This window comes from Monodon monoceros, unplaced genomic scaffold (assembly GCF_005190385.1).
Source record: "Monodon monoceros isolate NGI ecotype Baffin Bay Population unplaced genomic scaffold, NGI_Narwhal_1 Super_Scaffold_8, whole genome shotgun sequence".
NCBI lineage: Eukaryota > Metazoa > Chordata > Mammalia > Artiodactyla > Monodontidae > Monodon > Monodon monoceros.
In genome coordinates, this window is record NW_021703785.1 from 9,322,849 (window position 1) to 9,345,706 (window position 22,858).

The window sequence follows — 22,858 nt, forward strand, 5'->3', positions numbered from 1 at the left end:
TTAGTAATGGAATCAAAAGTCAAAGTACAAAATAACATTTAAGAAGGGTAGAATCTATGTCTTTACATGTAACTATGTTTATTTTATTTTTCTCCAACTTAAACATGTAAATTAAATCACTTCTTAATAGATCTATTGATGTTTCATTGCTAGAGACAAAACCACACATAAAAACACGCACAAGAACTGTTATAGCAGACAGAAAGAGGTAAAAAAAATTTCTGTTTTAAAAGAAAAATATTCATTAGAGTTTAGGTACCATGTGACTTATGCTATAATTCAGCTTTGGTTCAATAATTCATGGCTAAATGAACCACAGAATATAGCTGACTATAATAGATTTTGTCAAAAAATTTGGACAAATCACATTCTGAACTTTATAATAATTTCTCCATATTTAAACTTCTTAAAAAGCATAAATGCTGAGGACATTTTTCTTACATGAAAATATAAAAAGAGCAGCATTCTTGTTGCAGGGATAACAAATATAGAGAATGATAAGAAAAATAAGACACACCTAGGGTAACGTGATGAGACAGGAAACTAAGGGCCGTACCAGTAGAGCAGGATGGCAAACTACTGCTCAGCTGCAAGCCAAATACAGCTTGCAATCTGTTTCTTATGGCCCAGGAGCTCAGAATGAGGTTTTTATTTTTATTTTTTCCATTTTAAAGTATTAAACGTGAACAGACAAGAATCTTCTATAGAGATGTATGTGACCCACAGTCTAAAATATTTACTATCTGGTCCTTTATAGAAAGCAGGGTTCTGCAAGAGGGGAAACTGAAAGTCATTTGTATTATGATGGCTGGATAAGGTAATGAATTCCAATGTTTGTGCATCATCACATAAGGCATCAAAATTGCAACTGAACAATAACAGATTTGTTTGAGGCTTAAAGTGTTTAGATAGAGGAAAGAGTACAATCTATCATTTCTTGACTCCTTATGGTCCCCTCATTTTATAAAAACTGATATATCAATTGACATAATAATAGAGATAAAATTTACGTGGTTGCATTCCTTAATCTCAGGATAGAGATGACAATTTTATAAATCTCTTCAAGTATGAGAACACTATTAGTACTATAAAAATCAGCATCAGTTAAATTTTCTCTTAAATAACTTTCAATATCAAATTTTTAAGTAACTCAGCAGATACATATTTTCCTTATCTTTGGTGATCTGACTTAGAAAAGTCCAAGCCACGACTCTAGAATATTTACATCATCAAGTAAAATTTCCAAGCAAAAATTTTCATCTTAAACAATATGGAAATGATTTTGTTACACTATTCTAGGATTTTACAAAATATAAATCACATTTAGAAAAAAAGTGGGGTTTTTATTAGCTCTAAATAATTAAAGGTTGCCTAATGTGTATAAGTAGACTTAACTGTAAATATGTAAGGGAAGTCCAAATTATTGTACATTTTCATAATGCAATGTGAATTTCATACAGAGCAGAATTTCACCATTAAGAAAATAAACATTTTGTTCTTATTATTGAGTGAATATTTGTAATTTCTATTTCAGCCATTTCTGGATTTTTTTAAAATCCTCTGAGCTTTTGAGAATTTTTATTATAGTATCTCTTCTTGATTTCTTTGCATGTCCCTACTTTTCCAGTAAGTCATGTATCCTTATAAATAAGAATCTTTTAAGAGAAGTGAATGTGTATTTCAGGCCCATCATATATCTAACTATATGTTGTCTTTTTAAAAGGCAAGTTAACCATGGAGTAAACTAAAAAAAAATCGTATTTCTTGTATATGTAACCCTTGCCCAGTTTTTAAAAATGTTCTAGAAACAGAAAATAGATACCCCTGAATAAAAATTCATTTTTGGGGTTAATCCTCAGTAGGCAAATATATACTGACACAGAATATAAGCAACTTATGTCACCATTTATTAAAAATGTCAAATTTTGCATTTTTCATATCTTCCTTAAGAGTCTTTTTTGGAGTGAGTTTTTTTTAAAAGATTTTTTTTTTTGATGTGGACCATTTGTAAAGTGTTTATTGAAGTTGTTACAATATTGCTTCTGTTTTATGTTCTGGTTTTTCTTGTTTGGTTTTGTTTTGTTTTTTGGCCACGAGACGTGGGATCTTAGCTCCCCAACCAGGGATTGAACCTGCACCCCCTGCATTGGAAGGTGAAGTCTTAACCACTGGACCGCCAGGGAAGTCCCTTGTGTGAATTTAAAGTGGGACTAGACAAATGACAAATGACTTAATGGCTAAAACGACCAGTTTTTTGTTTTTTTTTCAAAAGCACTGGTTATGTAGTTTCTGCCTGCCCCCCAGCCCATGTGTGTTTGTATACCACATACCTCATGTCTCCATATGGAAATACTGGCAAAATATGGTCAATGGATTTATGTGAAGATATATCTTCTCCTTAGACTCCAATATGGTCTTTCTTGTATAGGGTGTGCATTTCTAACAACCGTGTAACTCAGGGTTTCTCAGCTCAGGCACCATTGATACTTGAAGTCAGATAATTCTTTGTTGTGGAAGGTTGTCCTGCACCAGAAGATGTTTGCAGCATCCCTGGCCTCCACCCACTAGATGCCCACAGCACGGCCTCCCACCCCACCCAGTGGGACAATGAAAATTGTCTGTAGACATTGCCAAATGTCTTCTGGGTGGTAAAGTTGCCCTTGTTGAGAACCACTGATGTAAATTAAGGTAGAAAAAAATTTTTCTGGCGTTATTTACATCAGAATTTGCTTAACTCGTCTTTAATGGGTACCCAGATTTCACTGAGGCATTCAGAAATAGAAAAACATACAATGGTCTGTTTGACCTGTCCTAGTGATGATTATATATGGTTCCCTCTGCATTTATATGTTCTAATGGCCTAGAAAAATAAGAATCCAGTTCTCTGCCATGGATTATTAAGGATATTCTGTGCCGAGCCAGATTTCACATGCATTTCCGTTCCATCCATCCCAGCATTCACAGTTTCCACAGCTACAGATTCCATTCCCTGCAATAAAGTACACAGGGGAGTCATTATCATGATCGAAAGTCACCAAGTTAAAATACGTTATTCTAAACCACAGCAGTTCATAATCAAGACCATTTCATTCATCCTCTGCAGATCTTCTTATTCGGTTCTGTAGCCATCTTATCATTATCTTGTTTAGCAGCGATGGGAAATGTGATTTTTCACATAATTAATGGCATCTGCTTGATGCCACCATCTGTGTATCATCTAATAGTGACCATCCTGTGTCACTCCAGGTGGCTTCCATGTCATAATTTTGTTTTCCTGTAGAGAGCAAGTTATGTCTGACTTATGAATAAATGCTAAAAACCATAAAGTCCCCTGACATAGAATGAGGTAAGCTGAGGAATCAGCTAGAAGAGGAGCCTTGTGCCACAGGGACGGACAGACAGTGAATGTCTAGCTTAATGACATACACAAGCATTCATCTTTTACCTTCAACTAGAAACAAGGAGAACAAACATAACGTGTCTCCCTTTCCCCTGTAACTTGTTCAAGCAGATGTATTTTATAACCAATTATCAGGATTCAATAACTTGGGAGAGCAGTAGCTATGACACTGCTAAGTCTCCCTCATCCCCGCAACACACACACCCCACTCCTTGCAGCCAACCAATACATCAACCGTCTTTGAATTAGTGGTACCTGGGTCCTGTTTAAAATAATACTCCATTCCCTACACCAGGCTCAAAGTAAAATGGTTGTCAAGACGATTATTTTCTCTTTTCAACATATAACTGCATATGTGTGAGTTGAGGGCGTGGTTACTTTTGTCCGCCAATGCCCACTCCCCTTCTGCGGTGACTTCCTGTGAATAGTGGGTCTTGATTACACGGACGCTCTCCTGTCCAGCTGGCTATGGCAGTACGCGGTGGGTATCATGTCTTTATTGCCAGCTGTGACATAGAACAGTTAGGGTAGGTTGATACTGCACCTGTGCAAATGAGACCATCATGTTTGTCGCAGTCCCTGTCATCACAGTCGCAGAATTCTCCCGAAATATACCATTCTTCGGCAGAACAAATGCACTTCCCACAGTGACAAGAACCTGAAATCACAAAGGGCACTACTTGCTGTCACCACTTAACTAAAGGCTTCCGTCTAGAACAGAATATCATCAGTGCAGCGACAACAGACTTCTAATAACCTATCCTCCAAAGGGAAAAGTTTATTGAATAGCCGGTCGCTCAGAGGGGAGCCTGACTTACTTACTGTAATTCGTAAAGGTTATCCAGGAAAGGCTTCATTATGGATCTAGACAGTTGCAATTAGCCTTGAGCAAATGTTCCATGGCCCAGCCTGGTTGAAATGTCAGTGAGAGCAGAATGTGGTTGATTCTTATAGATGGCCTTCCAAAAAAGGTATTCAAAAATAGATGGGTTTTTTTTTCTGAATTGAATCATGCTTTAAAGGTGCTTGTTTTTTAAAGGAATTGAATAGCAAGTTCTAATAAGAGGGGATGCATTTATTAATAAAAGAAATACTAAATTATTGTGCTTACAATTCTGGATTTTTGTTTACATGATTTTCTTAAAATACAGACACGTCTGTATATTGGGTAGCTCTTTTATTTATTTATTTTTTGCGATACGCGGGCCTCTCACTGTTGTGGCCTCTCCCGTTGCAGAGCACAGGCTCCGGATGCGCAGGCTCAGCGGCCACGGCTCATGGGCCCAGCCGCTCCGCGGCATGTGGGATCTTCCCGGACCGGGGCACGAACCCATGTCCCCTGCATCGGCAGGCGGACTCTCAACCACTGCGCCACCAGGGAAGCCCTTGGATAGCTCTTTAAAGTGCTAAAAATACACACATAATAACTCATGTATATTCCACTTATCAGATTTCATTCTCAGGATTTCCTGCCATAATCAAGGATAGCTCTAATCTCCCCAAAATGTTCATCTTTTATGAGGCTCTAGGTCCAACCACCTTTTCCATTACTTTACACATCCCCTCTTTTTATTTAATTAATGTCACTAAAAAATTCCTCTAGTTATTAAAAACATTTTGGTTTGCTGAGAAATAATTTTATTAATTATTTAAATATGTTTAAAAGAAGAGAAAATAATATGGATTAAACGGTGTCACAAAGGGAAGAAAGCTCTCACAGTCTAAATGTCTTCATCTGATGGCCTATAAAACCCCACATGGCAAAGTTACGTCTACAACCACAGTAAAGACACCTTTAAAATTTAAAGGAAAACACATAAAAAGGACTTTCCCTTCCTTCTATTTCCTTGGACGGGTTAGTCTTTCCAAACATGTTTTCCTTCTACTAAAAGACGCTATCACTAAATTGTTCTGGTCAAAAATCACCTTAAGAGATTGTGAAGTAGAAAAAAGTACTTTGACCTATCTAACAAAATTCCAGACTCGGTAAGTTCAAAATATAGTCGGGGAGGGGCAGGAATCAATCATTAGTGCCTCTAGGAAGCACAGTGCTTAAAAAATGAGTTAACAAACTGAGTGAGTAAAGTGGCTAGAGAAAAGGATTTCCTCACACCATGGACTCAGGAGAGGAGCTGTATAAGCGTATCTCAAGCGTTAAGCACTATGTGGTATTTCACACCATGGAAATGACTGTCTGCATTTTAGTGGCAAAAATCCCCAACGGCCAAGGTAAACCTTCCACATTCCGTGTCATGTGGAAAGTAAGGGGTCCTAGTCATGTGCTCAGCGCTGGGTTTACCTTTGTTAAGTCCTTGCTTAAGCACAGCGTGACTTCATTTAGCCTTGACTTGCTTTCCTGAGGGTCTTGGTTGATTTACATTTTCTTGAGTAAAATCTAGACAACTTGCAGTTCTGGTGAGTGCCTGACAGCCTGATGGTTGCCTAGGAACCAGTGAGCGAGGCCTTCCGGCTCAGTCTGCGAGGAAGGCTGGCTCCCTCTCGGTCTCATTCAGGTACAGTGTTACCTTATTTTAGAAATTTATCCTAGTTTTAAAGATTTCTTTCAAATTTCTAGGCATGGAAGTGTTCACCATTCAACGGCTCATTTAGTAAATGGTTAGCAACATACCTGCAAAAAAAAAAAAAAAAAACCCAAAACCAAAAAAACAACTTGGGACATTTCATTGACTTTTCATTGAAATTTCCTCAGAAAGCATCATATTTCGTGCTTTATTTCCATGAGTAATTACTGGAAGAATTGGATTGTTTTCAGTTGTTTCTAAAATAGTATTTCCTTTGCATTCCAAAATTATTTCTACAAAGCAGCAGAAGTAAATGACTTTGTCCATGACAGTCACATCTTATGCCTAGGATATTTTTTTTGTATTTTGTCACAATTCATGAAAAGATCTCACATTTCATTTCTAAACTTAACCTCTGGCCTTGGAACTATTTTAATTACTGCTCTTGCTTCTGGAATGCTTAGCTTCAGTCTATAGCAAAGTATTTTCCTAAAACTGGTAAGCTCAGCTAAAGTTAATATGGTATCATGGAGAGACCATTTGACAAATAAATTCCAGTTCCAAAAGTCTACTAGTCACTGAAATACTTAAAGTGAAAAATGGGGACTGATTTTTGTATGTGCTATGAAAAAGTAGCTTTTCTCAGTCAGCGTTTTCCCCAGCTGTGTTGTTCTTTACTGTTTGTGCCTCTCAGAGGTAGGAAGTTCTTCTGCTTGTGAAACTAGGAATAGCATGTAATACTAACACATTGTGATCATTATTAGGACCTCTTATAGCAGCGCCTTGGTTGTAAAGTGCTCTGTTTTCGTCAGTAACTGGGGGTCAAACTGCCCATCTCTAGAAAGGGAAAAACTTAGGCAAAGAATTCTGTCAGTCAGGCACAGGCCACATGACTGCCAAGAGGGCAGCAATTGTTCAGCTCAGCTGGCCGGGCTCCACTCACACCCATGAGACCCAGTCCAGCTATAGGGAGAAGCTGGCTCATCTTGGCAGGATCTCTAGGGCAGTAAGTTCACAACCACAATATCACTGACCCATTTATTGTCTTTCTTAGTATAAGGACCCTAAAGAGTGCTCTGATCTCCCTTCTGTGCTTCTCACAGGCTTCCATTCCTCAGGAATCAGCCACATTTTCTCATTTGTCTTCAGAGCATCCTTAGGACACAAGAAGGGGAAAGAAATTAAATTCTTCTGCCTTCAAAGATGAGAAAATGAAAGTACATCAGTTAACCTAAGATTCCTATCTGATTCAATCTACTCTTGTACCTACCTACCTGTGATGCCTCTCTCAGGGGATAAAAAAACAACTTTCATATAGTTTCAAAAAATGAGTTGTGTGTCCTACAGATCTGCCCCGACAGCCATATCGGGTGAGGCAACTAGAGCATGGAGTGAAGACTGGTTTTTGAACCATGACTTTCACCCTTTCTCTTTTCCAGAGATGGAGAACGGGTCGGGTGGAGGGGAGGGATAGGTGGTGGAGGTACCGTGGACTTAATCTGGACGATGCATTACTCGAGTATCAATGTAAGAGTGTAAGGGGTCATTGAGCGACATGCAGTTACAATCATTGTCACACAACAGCATCTTTAAGGATATCAGAGTGGATCACCTAGATCTGGGTTGAAGTTATCAGGGTAAGAAGGTTATTGTGTATTCTTGGATCCAAATAAATAAATCCCCAAACAAACAAACAGCCTATAAATTATATCACGTATTCCGCAAAGGTAGCTAAGTTTAGGGGAGACCTGGCTCTGAGATCATCTCTGGTTATTCCCGCAAACAACTGAGTATAAGGGCGAGGCACCTTTGTTAGCTGCCCCATTAACAGAGTCGGACTTTCTTTTTCATCCATCAAGCCTGACAAAATGCTGCAACCCAACATCCCAGCAGGCAGATTTCACTATTGTACTAACTCTTCCATCTGTTATGAGGGTCACGACAATGTATACCTTGTTTTAAATTTTTCTATGGAGTGATTTATTGTCTTGGCTATAAATTTGTAAAGAAATAAAATGCTATTTCTTCATCGTCTCCTGAGGTGACAGCTTTATTCACAGCTCCTGGGGAGCACACATTTCAGCCTCGTTTTTTTCTGCTGGAAACACTCAGCCGGGTCTAGGCTGCTAAGTGCTGTGCCCTGGGGATCTCAGGCCCACTACTCACACCTGCCCCGTGATGGGAGAAAGAAAAAGACTCGATTCCCTTTGTGAAAATCGGGGTGAGGGGTTTTCATTTACAAATTTGAGGACAAAGTACATGGCATTCTGGCAAGTCCATGAGATGTATCCAGAAATACATGGCCCCAGTTTAAATAACTCAGAAGGGATTTCCTTCTCTGCCACCATGTTGAAGACCCTTAGTCTATGGCCCCAGTTTATATAACTTGGAAGGGATTTCATAGTCCAGCATGGATTCTTCCAGAATAGGAAGAAAATAAAGGAGCCCACAGCCAGCTGCTGCCAACACTAGGCATGCCAGTATCATCACTAACAGCAATCTCAAAACGTACAGCCTCGAGGCAGGTTTTACATTTCCTTCCGAGTTTAAAACTCTCTACCCGTTGAAGGATAAAAAATAGTTTAGACAAATATGCTGTCAACTCTTCATTGATACATGGATATATTTCCCACCACCCAAAGCAAACAATTTGAAAAGGCATTAACTAGAGAGATTTTCTTGTTCTGTTTCATTCTGAGGAAATGCCTTTGGGCCAATATTTAGTCAACCTATTTTTTTTTTTACATTTTCTACATTTATGAGGCTAAAAAATGAGTCACTCTCCTATGAATGTAATGACTTTAGTAAGAATGTTTATTTCTTGAAAAGGGACAACTCCTCCTTCGGAATTAAGTTCAGTTTGGGCAATGACAGAGTGCTATTCACTAGTCCAGTGAGCATGGTTTTGTGTTTTCTTCCAGTACCCGCAACTGGACATAACTTAGCCAAGACCTGCTTAGGGACACTGTTAATGATGTGGTAGTGTGTCTAGTAAACAGACACACACACAATTGCTGGTTTTTAAAATAAATATAAACAAGCACACAAATTTTTTAATATGAATGGGTTTCTTCATTCAGTAGAGTTTATACGAAAAGCTAATACCCTTATTCTAAGGATAATGCCATTATGGAAAACCAACTAAAAGTACCTAAACTTTGTGATATTGTGTTTGGACCTATGCTCAAAAAAATCCAATTCAGACAAATTAGTCATTCTCAGTACTCTTTTATACCCTCCATTCTGATCTGATAGCATTTTTTTCTTCTTTCCTATTTCATCCTTGAAGGTTAATTCCATCCCTACCTCCTTCCCTGTTTTCTTTATTAATCTCTTCCTCCTCAGTTCCTTCCCTTTGTCTTCCTTTTAACCTCTCTTTCCTCCTTTTTGTTTCTCCCAACAGAGCCTGAACCCAAAACAAAGTGTTTCCAGGAGCTGAGGCCCCCCTGAGAACCAAACTGGTACGAGATTTGTTCGGGACTTGGAATTAGATTGAATTTAACGGGAGAACAAACTGGGTACACAGTGATTGCTTTAAACTCGTTTGAGAGCCACCTGACTGCTGTAACTGCATTAGGTTGAGGGCATGGCCTCCTTGCCTGAACAATGAAAACACGAGCCTCAGATACAGGGTACAGGGTTCCTGGAAACGAAGAACATGGTTTTCTATTGAAATGATCATGCTTGTATCAATTTTCAGCCTTCCTCCCCGCACCCTATGTGGTCACATCATCCGTCAGATTTTATCTTTGCAATTGTGTCAAGAAGCCCCCTTCAACCTGACAGCACCAGCCTTGAGAGAGAGGTAAAGCAACAGCCACTGTTTAGGGGCACATCTCCGAGGCACATCCTGTTTCTGACGGCTCCTCCATTGGTATTAAGAGATTCCCTTTCTTCCCTGTGTCTTCTTCAGAAAGATATTTACCTGCTAATCCTGCCCCAGGGTAGGTGTTTCAAGGTAAGTGCAACTTCAGCTAGAGCCTTGCCCTGTCTGAAAGGGGAGGGGGGGGGCGCGGGGGGGCATCATCTGTTCTGCAAGGAGGCTAGTGAGCTGAAGAAGAGAGCTGGGAAGCTCCAGGACATCTAGTTCCCTGCAGGGCAGCTCCCGAAAATTTAGTGAGAATCCATGCACTTCCAGAATCTTCCTAGGTGTTTTCCTAGCCACTAGCAAAGAGGAATGTGACAGGCTCCTAGACGGGCCCATAGGCACTGTGAGACCAGGATTTTAAAGTCTCTTGGAGAATTTATACAGAAGCATCAACATCAAAATAGCTAAAATTCAATCTATTAATTAGTATTCTTTCTCTGCTCAGGAAAAAAAACCCTGCTCTGCCCTTTTGGGGGTGGGGAAGGGGCACTGGTGGGGTGGCTTTTCTTCTAGAATCTGTTTCTGCAGTAAATGATTTAGTGACTCCTATTCAATCAACTTGAAGATTATAACCACTTCGAAGGTTTAATTTTTTTTCTTTATATTAGGTTACACATGTGTGATTGGAAAATTGGTGATTTTCAGACCAAAGAAAATTATACCAGAACTTTGGGACCCGTGTACTTTTTTTTTTTTTTTTTTTTTTTTTGCGGTACGTGGGCCTCTCACTGTTGCGGCCTCTCCCATTGCAGAGCACAGGCTCCGGACGCGCAGGCTCAGCGGCCATGGCTCACGGGCCCAGCTGCTCCGTGGCATGTGGGATCTTCCCGGACCGGGGCTCGAACCCGTGTCCCCTGCATCGGCAGGCGGACTCTCAACCACTGTGCCACCAGGGAAGCCCAGACCCGAGTACTTTTTCCTTCCCTTTCTATGAAATGAAATATGTAGTCTCCTTTTATAGCCTCACATCCCTAACCTTCCCCTCCTCCACACACACACATCTACATATTTAGCCTCTGAAATTCCCAAAGCCTATTTGTTGGCAGTTTAGGCGCTTGTGATCACTTCTCTGCGGTTCTTGACTGCGCCATTTCGCAGGTGAACCCAACAATTATCCTTTTGCCTTTTTGGCCCATTCAGTGCCCAATCTATCTTGCTGGTTTTCTTCTTTATACAATCATCAATTCTTTTTATTCAGCAGTGATGCTGAACATAGCAAGTGCCCAGGGATCTTTTCACATGAAACCTGTCTCATGCATTTCATTTTCTCAGGCCCTGAACTTCATTTGGCAACTTCTTTTTTTTTAATTTTATAAATTATTTTATTATCTCTGGCATTTTCATTTATAGTGGCATTTATTTAGATTCACACACGCAGAGGAGGTGTGTGCATGTGAGCTGTAGTCCCTGGAGCTTTAGATAAACCCATTTTTCTATCACGAATTCATTTACAACTAAAGAAAGCAGCACACAGGTATATTTGAGACTCTCCTTTTGATAATAATTTCCATTATCGTTTGAATGGGAGAAATTCCAAGCTTAAAGCCTGGTCCGGGCAGAGGACAGAGGGGTCTGCGTTCAGCAGAGCGCAGTCTGCAGAAGCTGGTTGTACGTGCTGCCGTATAAACCTCATGTCAGAACAGGGATTCTGTCCAAAGCTGCAGCGGACACTCACCCTTCCCCGAGCACAGAACGCCATCTGCCGATTCGCACAGACTCCTGCTCTGTTCCTCCGTCAGGTTACACTTCCGCGGATGCTGGCAGAGCTTCCCGAACCATCCTCGCCCACAAACGCAGCGACCGCAGGAACACGTGCCGTGGCCTGCGAGGCAACCACAGGGTGGGGTGAGAGAAGTAGATGGGCAAAGAGCCAGCTGAGTCACAGTCTTTAGGAAAGAAATATGTAAACCAGAGTATCTCATTTCCTATCAAGCCAACACACTTTCTCCTTACGCACAGTTTGGCGTGTGAGTGTTTAAAAGAACTTCGCAACAGAGTTCTAGCTGAACACAATCCTCTTGAATGTCGCATCAGAGATGGATTCAAGAGAGAAAAGAAAGCTTGAAACAAGTTAAAGTGGATTGTGACCATCCTTTCTTGATACACAATACTTCCCCATTTGCATTTTTATCAGGATGGAGTCTTCAGGCTTTTCCTCACTGTGCACGCCCTAACACCCAGACCAATCTGCAAGGCTAGTCACGTCACCACTGCCTGTGCCATTTATTGATTACTCTCCTAGCACTTACAAATAAAAACCAAAGGTTCACCTCCAGACAAATGGCATCTGGTATTATATTACTCTCTGTGTTCCTCTGCTTGCTAATAAGAACAGATATAAGTGTAAGTAATGGTGTCTCCCTATCGCTGTATAGAAGTTAAAAACAGCACGAGGCTTAGACTCATATCTTTTCCTCCCTTTTGTTTCTGTCATTGGCTCCTGGTTTGGGGATGTTTATCTTTGGTGTGTACGCAACATTATATCTGTGACACTTATACACTGGCATATACATCTGACTAGTCTCTGGCCACCAACACTCCATTCAATTGCATCCTCTTCCATGTTAATTTCTCTTTCTTCCCATCAACGCTCTATTCTTTTTCTATATGTGCATTACCTTACAGCCAGATCTCTCCAAAGAGAACAAACAAAACAGCTATTTGTTTGGCAAAATTTTACGAATTACTATGAACAGAGCATTTTTCTAGGCACCAGGGGATGCAAAATCAAATATGATGGGCATGGTGGTCCCTGCCTTACTTGCAGGGACATATCAAATCATCATTCAGACTGCTCAACCCCACTGCATCTTTTGAGACCATTCTGCCTTGACCATTTGCTCTGGCAGGATCTTCAATAGTAAATTTCTTCCATCTGCCTCTTCCTACACGCATTTCTGCACAAGGAGGGATTGGTGGCCAATATTTAATTGTTTGCAACTCATTGTTAAGATTAAAAAACCTAAGTACTCATGATCCAAGTGATATTTCTCTGTAACACGTGACCATCTGGAAGTGAATGGAAAGCAAATGGGAGGCAAACTTAAAAGACACCTGGATTAACAGACCTATTTCTGCCAGCCTCTTCTTGTCCATATGCTGATTTATTGAACTGCATCACACCACAGCCCTTTGAGTCAAGCATTATCACCCTTTTACAGTCAGGAAACTAAGGCTCGGAGAGATTAAGTAATTTTTCCTCAAATCACACAACTCAACCATACAGGATCAGAACCTGACTCCAGTTTTCTCTAATTTCAATGTCCCCTCGTTTTCCACGTCACACTGACTGTATATTTCATTTTGGAAAATAAACAATGACTATCAATCTGAGACATGTAGGAGCCTCTTCTTAATTCCTGTCTTTTCAAACTGCTGCATAGTATGAAGGTATACATTTGACGTTCGTGGGCACTTTCTTCTTAAGAAGTCTCTCCTATATTGGTTTTCATGACATTGGACTTTCCTGACCCTTTCAACCCTCCTCCTTCGTCTACTTATTCCTCTACTTTCTGTCTCACCCGATTAATGTAGGAATCCCCTGATTGTCTATCCTTAATCATCTTCTCTTATCTCTCTACCATCTCTCTCTTGAAAAATTCATCAAATCATAGGAATTCAGATAAGCACAATGATTACAGGGCTCTATCTCCAGCCCCTCCATCTCTCTGAAATTCCTCTCCCGTGATTCCATACTTCGTATTCTACTAGCATCAGAAATTGATACATCGAGACCTGCATGTATAATTTTCTTTCCAAAAGCTACTCTTCTGTATCACCCATCTCTTTTAACAGCCCAACTCTCCTTCTAGCCAACCAGTTCAAAATGATTCAGATCATACTTGACTCTCTCTCACTTCCCTCATCCAAAGAGCTGCCAGATCCTGTTGAAACGACCTCAAAATTTCCACTCCTATCACCACCAGAAACCTTTGAGAAACCTTCTATCACACGTTTCTCCAACATTCTCACTCTCGGCTTCCCGTAACATGACTCTACTCACATCACAGCCTTGAGATCTAGGGCCGCGTGACTCCCGAAAGCTTACGGGATGGAGTTCACCTACTTTAACCTTCCGTATGTCTTAGGTTCCTGAAGTAGATTCCCAGCTGCTTCTCCAGCCTTACTTCTTCTCCCCTTCATACACTTCCTGACCCACTTATCTTTCCCGACATAGTTCCGGTGTTTTCCAGACTTCATGACTTTGGTGAGACAGGAATCCATGCCTTCTACTCTACACAACCAGATCCTGCTTAATTTTCAAAACTCAGGGAAAGTGACTACACCTCTGGAAGATTTTTCTAATATCCCCAAGTGGAATTCATCTTCCCCTCCTCTGAATTTCTATACTATCTTATTTTTCACCTCTTGTGTAACATTTCTGTCTTCTACCTCGTAATATGCAGTTATGTATCAGACAGACCCATTACTTGACTGAATTCTCTGATGGTAGGAATCACGTCTGATCCATCACTATAGTCTTCAGAGTGGTGCCAAGCACTGCCTTAGACATAGTAGATCCTCAAAAAACACTTACAGAGTAAGGTTACTTTTCAAGAAAATCCCCTTCTTATTTTTTCCCACAAATCCCAACTGACAACCATAAACTGAATACAGGACATGTTTACAGGTCATCTGGCTAATAAACTGTCCTTCAAAGTCAATGGACTGTTCTTAGATGGCTCTGTTTTATTTCTATGGCCTTAGAGTGGAATGAAGTTAGCAAATCTGTGTAAGAGTTACATACTCGATGAATCGTTATGAAACTGATTCTATCTTGACTTCTCCAATAAAACAAAAGTCCACTTAAAGTGAAACCTACTTAAGAAGTTCAAAACAAGTTATCCAAGTTATCCACCTTTGGAGGCAGATAATGTGTGATACAAAAGGAAGAAGGAGGAGGAGGAGGAAGAGAAAGAGAGCTTTTTAGCATCAATACCAGCCAGCTATGGGCTTTTCAAATGTTTATGCTTCTTAGGAGCCCTGGGTTAGTAAGAATTACCATCATTTGACATAATTAGAATAATCTAATCTCTATGGCGGAGAAAGACATTCTGCCTTTGATTTAGGATCTCATTGAGAATGACTAAATGATGCCTCACCACAAGTAATTTAATGTAACATTTATATGCAAGGAAATAGAAGATTGTTTTTCACTTATTAGCTCATTTATCACATCCTTCCAGAGAGTTAAATTGGCATCTAGCCCAGACAATGGTCAAAATGCACTAGTATTTAAATGTTTTGCTTTGATATTTACATGACTTCTCTTTACTTAAAAAATGTTTTTTAAAAGCTTTCAATAATATCTTCTTTATAAACTCTAATAATTTAGTCATCCACTCAAGAACTTTTTATTATGTACTAGGCATTTTACTAGCTCTACTCTCATGGGCTTATAGGCTACAAGGGGAGGGAGAAAACAAGTAACAACGAGGAAACAAATACACTTGAGCTATGGAAGAATTAAGGAGGGTGTTGATAGATTCAGCAGAGAGAACATTATTAACTGGAGTGGCCAGCTCTCTGACACCCAGTGGCTGAGAAAGAGCCAGATAGCTAACGTTCTGGAAAAGCTGGTGAAGATCCTCGGAATAAGAAAGAGCTTCACATGTTATAGGCAGTGAAAAAAAGGCCAATGTATTCAAAGAGTAATGAGTAAGAATGAAAAAATAATAAAGTTGGAGAAATATTTAGGAATGAGAACATAGAAAATTACTTGTTCTTGGTAAGGCGTCTACATTTTATTCCAGGAGGAAGGGGAAATCATAGAAAGGTGTTATGCGAGAGAGGGATGTGTTATAATTTATAGTTTGCAAATTCATTTTGGCAACTGGGTGGGAGAAATTAAGGTGTGTTGGGAGGAAGTGAGGATGGGGAAAGTGAGAGAGTATTGCAGAGTCCAAGTGAAAGGTGATGCAGGCTTCAAGCAGGGTGGTGGCAGTGCAAATGGGGAGAAGTGGCTGGAGATCTACCTTGATGGGGGTACCCATGGAACTTGCTGATGGATTGTACGTGGCAGGTGAGAGAAAGAAAGGACTAGTTTTCTGACTCAAGAAATCCTGTAAATAACGATGCTATCTAATAGATATGGAAGCTGCAGGAGGGAGAGGTTGAGGGCAGAAAATCAGTTCCATTTTGAACCTTGTGTGTCTGAGATACTCTTAAGACAACCAAGGAGAGGCCAAGTAAGCAGCTGACACAAACATGGCGTTTGAGGACAGGTTGGAGCTAGGTCTGGATGTGTTGGAGTTTCCAAAAGGAGATGGCATTTAAAGCTTTAGAAGTGAATGAGCCCACCTAGGGAGAAATAAGTCTTGAGAAACTCCAATATTTAGGGTAGGGTAGAGGGGAGAAGCCAGACAGACAAGCAGCGTCCTCCAGTCAAGAAGAAGAAAAATGAGATGACTGTGTTGTCTTGTAAGATGACAAGGAGCGTATTCCATAAAGGAGGCCTATTGAGTAGAATGGTCCTGAAAATTGGAGTTTAAAAAAAAAAAGACCATAAAGGTCAGAAGAGTAGTTTCAGTCAACTTTTGCCAGACCAACCCTACTAAGTTGTCTCTTAGGCCTATGAGTGGAACATCCAGGGGTAGCAGAACTGGGAGAATCATCTATATACACCGTTCAGTGAGAACAACATCTCTGCTTGGTGGTAGAGTCCACAGTGAGATCATCTGTGTATAATAAGTGTATGATAGATCATTCAAGAATGAACCTGTAGAGAGAACCAGCCTAAATGAATCATTTGAAGTCCACTAAATCTGCCTTCATGTAACTTCCCAACTCTTCATACAGGCGAGCAATTTTCCATTCAATTTTCATTTCCATTGCCATTCATCCTCTCCCAGATACTTACCTCCTGGCATCTGGCACTCCCCCCGAGCAACAGAAATTTTTCTTCCTATTCTCTTCCCTTCCCCCACACCAAAATATTCACCAAGAATGCTCTGGATGGGTGTTGTCCAACGTAGTAATCACTAGTCAATGTGACCATTTAAATTTATTAACATTCAGTAAAATTTAAAATTCAGTTTCTCAGTTGCACTAGTCACATTTCAAGTGTTCAACAGCCATATGTGGCCAGTGGCTACTGTATCGAATAAGGCAGATGTGGAACATTCCTATCATCTTTGAAAATTCTATTGAACAGTCATGCTCTAGACAATGACATTTCCAATGAATCCATGGGCTCTGAGACACACTTCCTCAATACACTGCAGTGACGGTTCTCAATTAGGAAACTGACACATGAAGGTATCTAATTGCATCAGATACTACATATTGCCTGCCCAATACTCTTTTCCCCTTGTTAATACTAGGGGAAGCCTCATTATTTTTCAGAGAGGTGATAATAGTTCATTTGGAAAATATTTGATTACTCAGGCTCCTTTTGACCTAGAGGTGCCCCTAGGACTTAGCTCTAATAAGTGAGATATAAGAGAAAATCTCTTGGGTGAGGTTTCCAGGAAAGCTACTGTCTTCCAAAGAAAATGGGACAGACTCAGCTAGCATGTTATCCTTTGCCCTTTGCCCTATTTTCCCTTTCTTCTTTCCTGGAAGATGAGCACAATGGGAGATTTTCAAGGAGCGTGACAACAAAAGTCATACTCGAACGGCAGAGAGGAAATGAAGAGAGAGGGTGTGTGGGACTCTGACAGCTCTCAGGTAGTTACCTCACCATCCATCCATCCCTGAAGTGACAATCTGCAGGCTTGTAGCTGAACACAGTCCTAACTGGTTGTGTGGTGAGGCCATTCAGGATGGCTGCGCCCCTGCTCTCTGTACATCCCCTGCTCGACCAGTCCCTCCTTCACTCACTTGACCATCCAATCCTCTTAATTATAGGCTTAATAAACATACTGTTTATGTACTTGCCCCTTGCCCCAGCCACTGGTTTCCCTGGTAACTGATGAGCCAACCTGACATCAGTTCCCCCCATAAATGGTAACCTCCTCCTCCCTGGAGCAGCTGCCATGTCCTGATGTCTGCCATAAATGGTGCGGTGTCACTCCAGGACCTTTTGCTGCAGACTTGTAAGATCCCCTGCCCGATAAACGACTGATGTCTCTTTGTTCAGTCTCCAGGTTGGGCAACTACAAAGCTTACAGGCTTGCAGGGTGCATCCCAACACCGGTACACTTACAAACTCAGGAAAGAGGGTTGTGATTTTAAGATGTAATTTGGAGACAATCACACTGCTACCCACATTGTCCAGCTAAGAAAGGCGTGGCCTGAGTGAGTGGTCTGAACCTTCCTGAATGTGAGAATTCCAGCAATGCCTGGGAAGGGGGTAGTGGTCACTGCACTCATACTCTCAGGCTGCCTGATCTTCTTCAAATTGCAGCTACAAACCAAAGAACTCCCTGAAGAAATGAAATGTGAACTGATTGTATAATTAATAGGTGGCTCTTCATTATCCCTTCTTGTTTCTTAAACTGTACTCATAGTCTTATTTCAGAAGCAGAGAGGACAAAGCAGAGAAAAGCAATAACCAGTCCACTCCTTAGTCTCATCCTGGGTATGTGGAGTACAGGAGGGAGATCTCTGGTTTAGCTTATATTAGTTCAAAACAATTAAACACACGTGAGCCAACATGTAGATATATTTTCCTTATGAAATCTTAAAATCAAGTACCCTAAAAATGAATACATCTTAGGGACTACCTCTCTGGATGAAGTGTGTTTTTCTTTCAGTAGTGACATCTGATTTTAAAAATCCATGCATTTGTAGGTCACATAAAATTTTTATTGTTAATAGGGATGTTTTGAGAAGATCCACATGTGGTCTATGATCACTGAACATGACTTAACCAGTAAGTAAGTGAGGCATGGTCTTACTTCCTATTGACTTTCTCTTTGCCAGTCACCGTCATGACCCTCATTTTCAGGTTGTAATTTTGGTGTAATCAAAACTGAACTGCTTAAAATTATGTAATTGCTTACATTCACCTTCAGGTACAGCTGCTAATTTATCCCAGCCTCCCAGAATTGGTTTAATCGCTTTCAGCATTTATTGTTAGGAAGGTGTATAAACACCATTGGCTCTTAGGTCTCATGAGCCCGCTGATTCGGTAGGTTTACAGCTATTTTTGGTTTTACTTATTCCTTGTTTGCTAAAGTGCTCAGGGAGTCCCTGCTTTGGAGCCAGGGACCCGCATTTTGATCTCTGGCCACACAGTAGATACGTGCTTCTTGTCCGTCCCTCCAGGTGAAAGGTCACAGACACTATGGCTCGGTGTCTGGCAGTGAACTGAGAAAATTACCCATATTAGTGATGTCAATTTTGTTCTCGGAAGCTACACCAGAGGGATGATGTTAATGTGTTTCACACACTCCTAGTAGTGAGATTCGTTCCCCACTGGCTGCCACATGATGGGGAGACCAAATGCTTTGAACAAAGTAGCTGCCGTTCCTTCCTCAAGGCACAGAACTGCTGATTCGTATGATGCCAACTTCCTTCCAAAACGTTCTGTAGCTGGTGAATCAAGAAATCTAAAACAGATGGAATTTTTTGTCCTGTTTTGGAGATGGACACTTCAATGAACTCCGTATCGCACAGATGGTGAGGCTTCTGTGGCTTAGAAGTCTTATGCCCCATAGGAGCCCAAAATCTCTTCTAACTATTCCTTAAGCATAGCTTCCAGAAAACCCGCAAGGGACATGCCTGGTGGCAGAGTCACAGCACTCATGGAAGCCAAAAACCATGGCATTCCCATAAGACATTCATAGTTCATTCACAATCTCTCCCAATCTAGCTGCAATTTATCGATCATAGGTCACATTACCATGAGCAATGTTGCCTGGTAACATTGGCATCTACCATCTTCATCTGTTTCCAGGGAGCTGGAGTGGGGGGGTTAACAGAGGGTCAGAGTCTCTCGCAGCAAGGTAAAGGGTTTTGTTAGCCTGTTGTCCATATTATTTCTAATACTGTCTCCAATACATCCAAGTTTTTCCATCTTTACCGTCCCCCATCTAGCTAAACCACCTTCATCTCTCACCACTCATCTCCTAAATCCATGTTCACCCACCAACCCCACAAATACACACTCCTCCCAGCAATCCAAACTTCACCTGGCAGCCAGAGGTACTTTTTAAACAGAGTGATAACGCTATTGTCTTGTGTAAACTCCTCGTATGGCTTCCGATCATCGCTTGAGTGAAGCCCCAAATCATTAACACGGTTTACAAAATCTGTCATACCCTGCTCCCCTTTGCATTCTCATCTCCTATCACACAGGGTTTCTCTCCAGTTCTCAAAAACCCCTTGAACATGTCACCCTCCCTTCCCGCATATGCCTCGGCACACTGTTCTGTGACTCCCGGGTCGCACCCACCTCTCCTCACCTGGCTACGTTCTATGCATTCAGCTACCAAGTATGGTGGTCATGATGCTTAGCTGATTAATACGTGTCAAGCACATGTCATGCATCATATCGTTTTTACCAGATGTGAAGGCATTAGCGAAGCCTTCTGTAGCCTCCAGTCTACGTCAAAGCCCCTATCATGTATGTTTCCATTGAACTAGTGCTTCTTCTTTCAGACCATCCACCTCATTACCCTTCCTTTCTCAATGTTACCCTTCAAGCATAATCATCAACTCCAGTAGATTCACCACTGAATCTCCAGGGCTGGCAAACAGTTTTTGAGCTGTTTGAGCTGGAGCTCAACAAATATTTCTTGAATTAAAGAAAAAAATAAACGATTACCTCAGTTTCAACCATGCAGAATGTGGAGGAATTTCCACATTGGAAATATTTAATTCAAATTTGAAGAGTATGAAGCCAGGAGGGAATGATGCTAAGAAATCATCTTGGCAGACACGGACCTCAAGATAAAAGAGGAAGAAAGAAGTGGAGATTACTCGAGGACAGTAAACAGTGAGCAGAAAAGACATGCAAAGGCCATTTCTAGGGAAGTGCTAAGATTTATTGGTAAGCTCTGAGAGATGAGTAAGAAAAAAAGATCAAGTGGTTATGAGAGAAGTGAGAGAAGAAACAGGGAGAAGGTGTTTCTGAGGCCCAGGAGACCATGTCAAGGGGGATTCTGAGTAGAGTAACCACAGCTCTACGCTGAAAAGCGGTCACGTAGAATGAGACCTGAATGGCACCCCGGATTTGGGCAACTAAGAATTACGAAAAACCCCAGGGAGTCAGTTATACAGAATGGTGGGAGACAGAGCAAGTTTCTATGGGTTGAAGATTGAACCAAGAGGAATGCAGACATACAGGTCAGAGGTAAAGGCATCAAGGAGATCAAAAATATTTAAGGACATGCTTGTGTTTGAGGGGCAGTGCTGGCCTTTACACGGAGTAAGTATGCAATGCGTTATTTGCTGATTTAATTATTACATGATAGGATATTATTAAATAAGAAGAGATGTTCTTATGATAATGGATATTTTTAGATAGACTGAGAAATATAGAAACTTTGGCGACGCATGCTCTTATTCAAGCCCTAACGGCCAGTGTCTTCTTACCTGTGCTCCTCCCTGCTTGCAAACCCATGAGAAGCTTCTCCATGGAAGGTGCCCTGCTGAGTAAGAGCCACTAAAAATACTTCTGAGATGCATATGGCCACTTTGATTTGGTAGCTCAGTGGCAAGTGTGAGGATAGAAACTGCACCATGCAAAAACAACAGACAGGAGAATTCATCTATGCCGTCCAAAATTGAAGACAAGACAGTCACAGTTCTGAATAAACTGTGGTTACAAAAGGAATAACCAAGCAAACGTGGAGCTCTGTTCTGTGTCGCATAGAGTTTACTGGAATCCACAGCATAAAATTCCACCTGAGAGGTTATGTCTATCATTTTCTCTATAGGTATATAACACTAATGATAATAATATCTAATGTATATACATATGACACATGTGCTAAGTACTTTATACACATTAACTCACTTAATCTCACAATAACCCTACAAGAGACATATATTATAATCATCTTTTATAGGTGAGAAATGGGGGTTATGTAAATTGCCTCAGGTCATATGGGGAGTAAGTGGCAGAACCAAGGTTGGAACCAAGAAAGCCTCATGTCTGTAGTCTTAACTACTGTACTATATTGCCACTTACATTTCTAAATAGTTAAGTACATTTACATAAATGTTTGTGAAAGGAACCTGTGATCCCCTTATCAGCAGGTTTACTATGTCATATACTTTAACACTGAAATTATTTACGTTCAAACTTGTTAATTAATGGCATGTTTCTTGTAATTTCTGTCCAGAGAGCAGCTGAGACATAAATGAAATTCAAGGCTATAATAGCCAAGGCTCAAATAATTCCTTCCATAAAGCAGTGCTCAGAAAATAGAGGAATTAAAAATCACAGTACCTTGAGTACTGGAGGCCAAGTGCAAAACTCACGTGGGAGGTGATGTTTCCCGTGAGAACATGAATTACAGTTGATCTTCACTATTCGAAGATTTCTTATTTGATAACTTGCCTACTCGCTAAAATTTATTTGTATCCCTGAAATCAACACTCGAGAAGCTTTCCAGGTCATTTGAGAACACGGGCCGAATGGTGAAAAAATTGAGTTGCCTGAGGTTCACATTCCCAGCAAAGATCAAAGAAGGTCACACTCTGCCTTCTTTGTTCAGCTCTTACACTGTAAACAAGTGTCCTTTTCCCAATATACTTGGTGCTGTACATTTTGCATTTTTGTGCTTTTTGTTGGTGATTTCAATGTTTTTAGATGGCTCCCAAGTACAGTGCTGAAGTGCTATCCAGTGTCCCTAAGCGCAAAAAAGGCTGCGATATGCCTTACGGAGAAAATCCGTGAGCCAAATAATCTTCATTCAGGCGTGAGTTATAGGGTTGTTGGCCGAGTTCAATGTTAATAAATCAACTACATATGACACAATATGTCTTTACATAGACACACACATAAAACAAGGTTATGTATTGATTGGTTGATAAAAATGCTGCAAACAGAGGCAGGAACCTAGCTAGTCCCGTATTTCCCTCAGGAGCAGTGAGTCAGTATTTGCCAAATCCCTGTTCAAGACAACTTTATAGACCGCAGCCACCACGAATACCAAGACTAGACTTATCTTGTTG

At 40.7% G+C, this 22,858-nt stretch overlaps 1 protein-coding gene across 1 annotated transcript in view; it reads right to left on the reverse strand.

Moving 5' to 3' along the window:
* Positions 1 to 1,609: 1,609 nt before the first annotated feature.
* Positions 1,610 to 22,858, reverse strand: part of ITGBL1 (integrin subunit beta like 1) — a 216,736-nt gene continuing 195,487 nt past the window's right edge. Inside the window, exons 9-11 of the mRNA XM_029210599.1 lie at positions 11,466 to 11,612; positions 3,945 to 4,058; positions 1,610 to 2,989 (exon numbers count right to left, since the gene is read on the reverse strand). Coding sequence (XP_029066432.1) covers positions 2,898 to 2,989; positions 3,945 to 4,058; positions 11,466 to 11,612 — 353 coding nt within the window. The 3' untranslated portion in view covers positions 1,610 to 2,897. The remainder of the gene's footprint in view (positions 2,990 to 3,944; positions 4,059 to 11,465; positions 11,613 to 22,858) is intronic.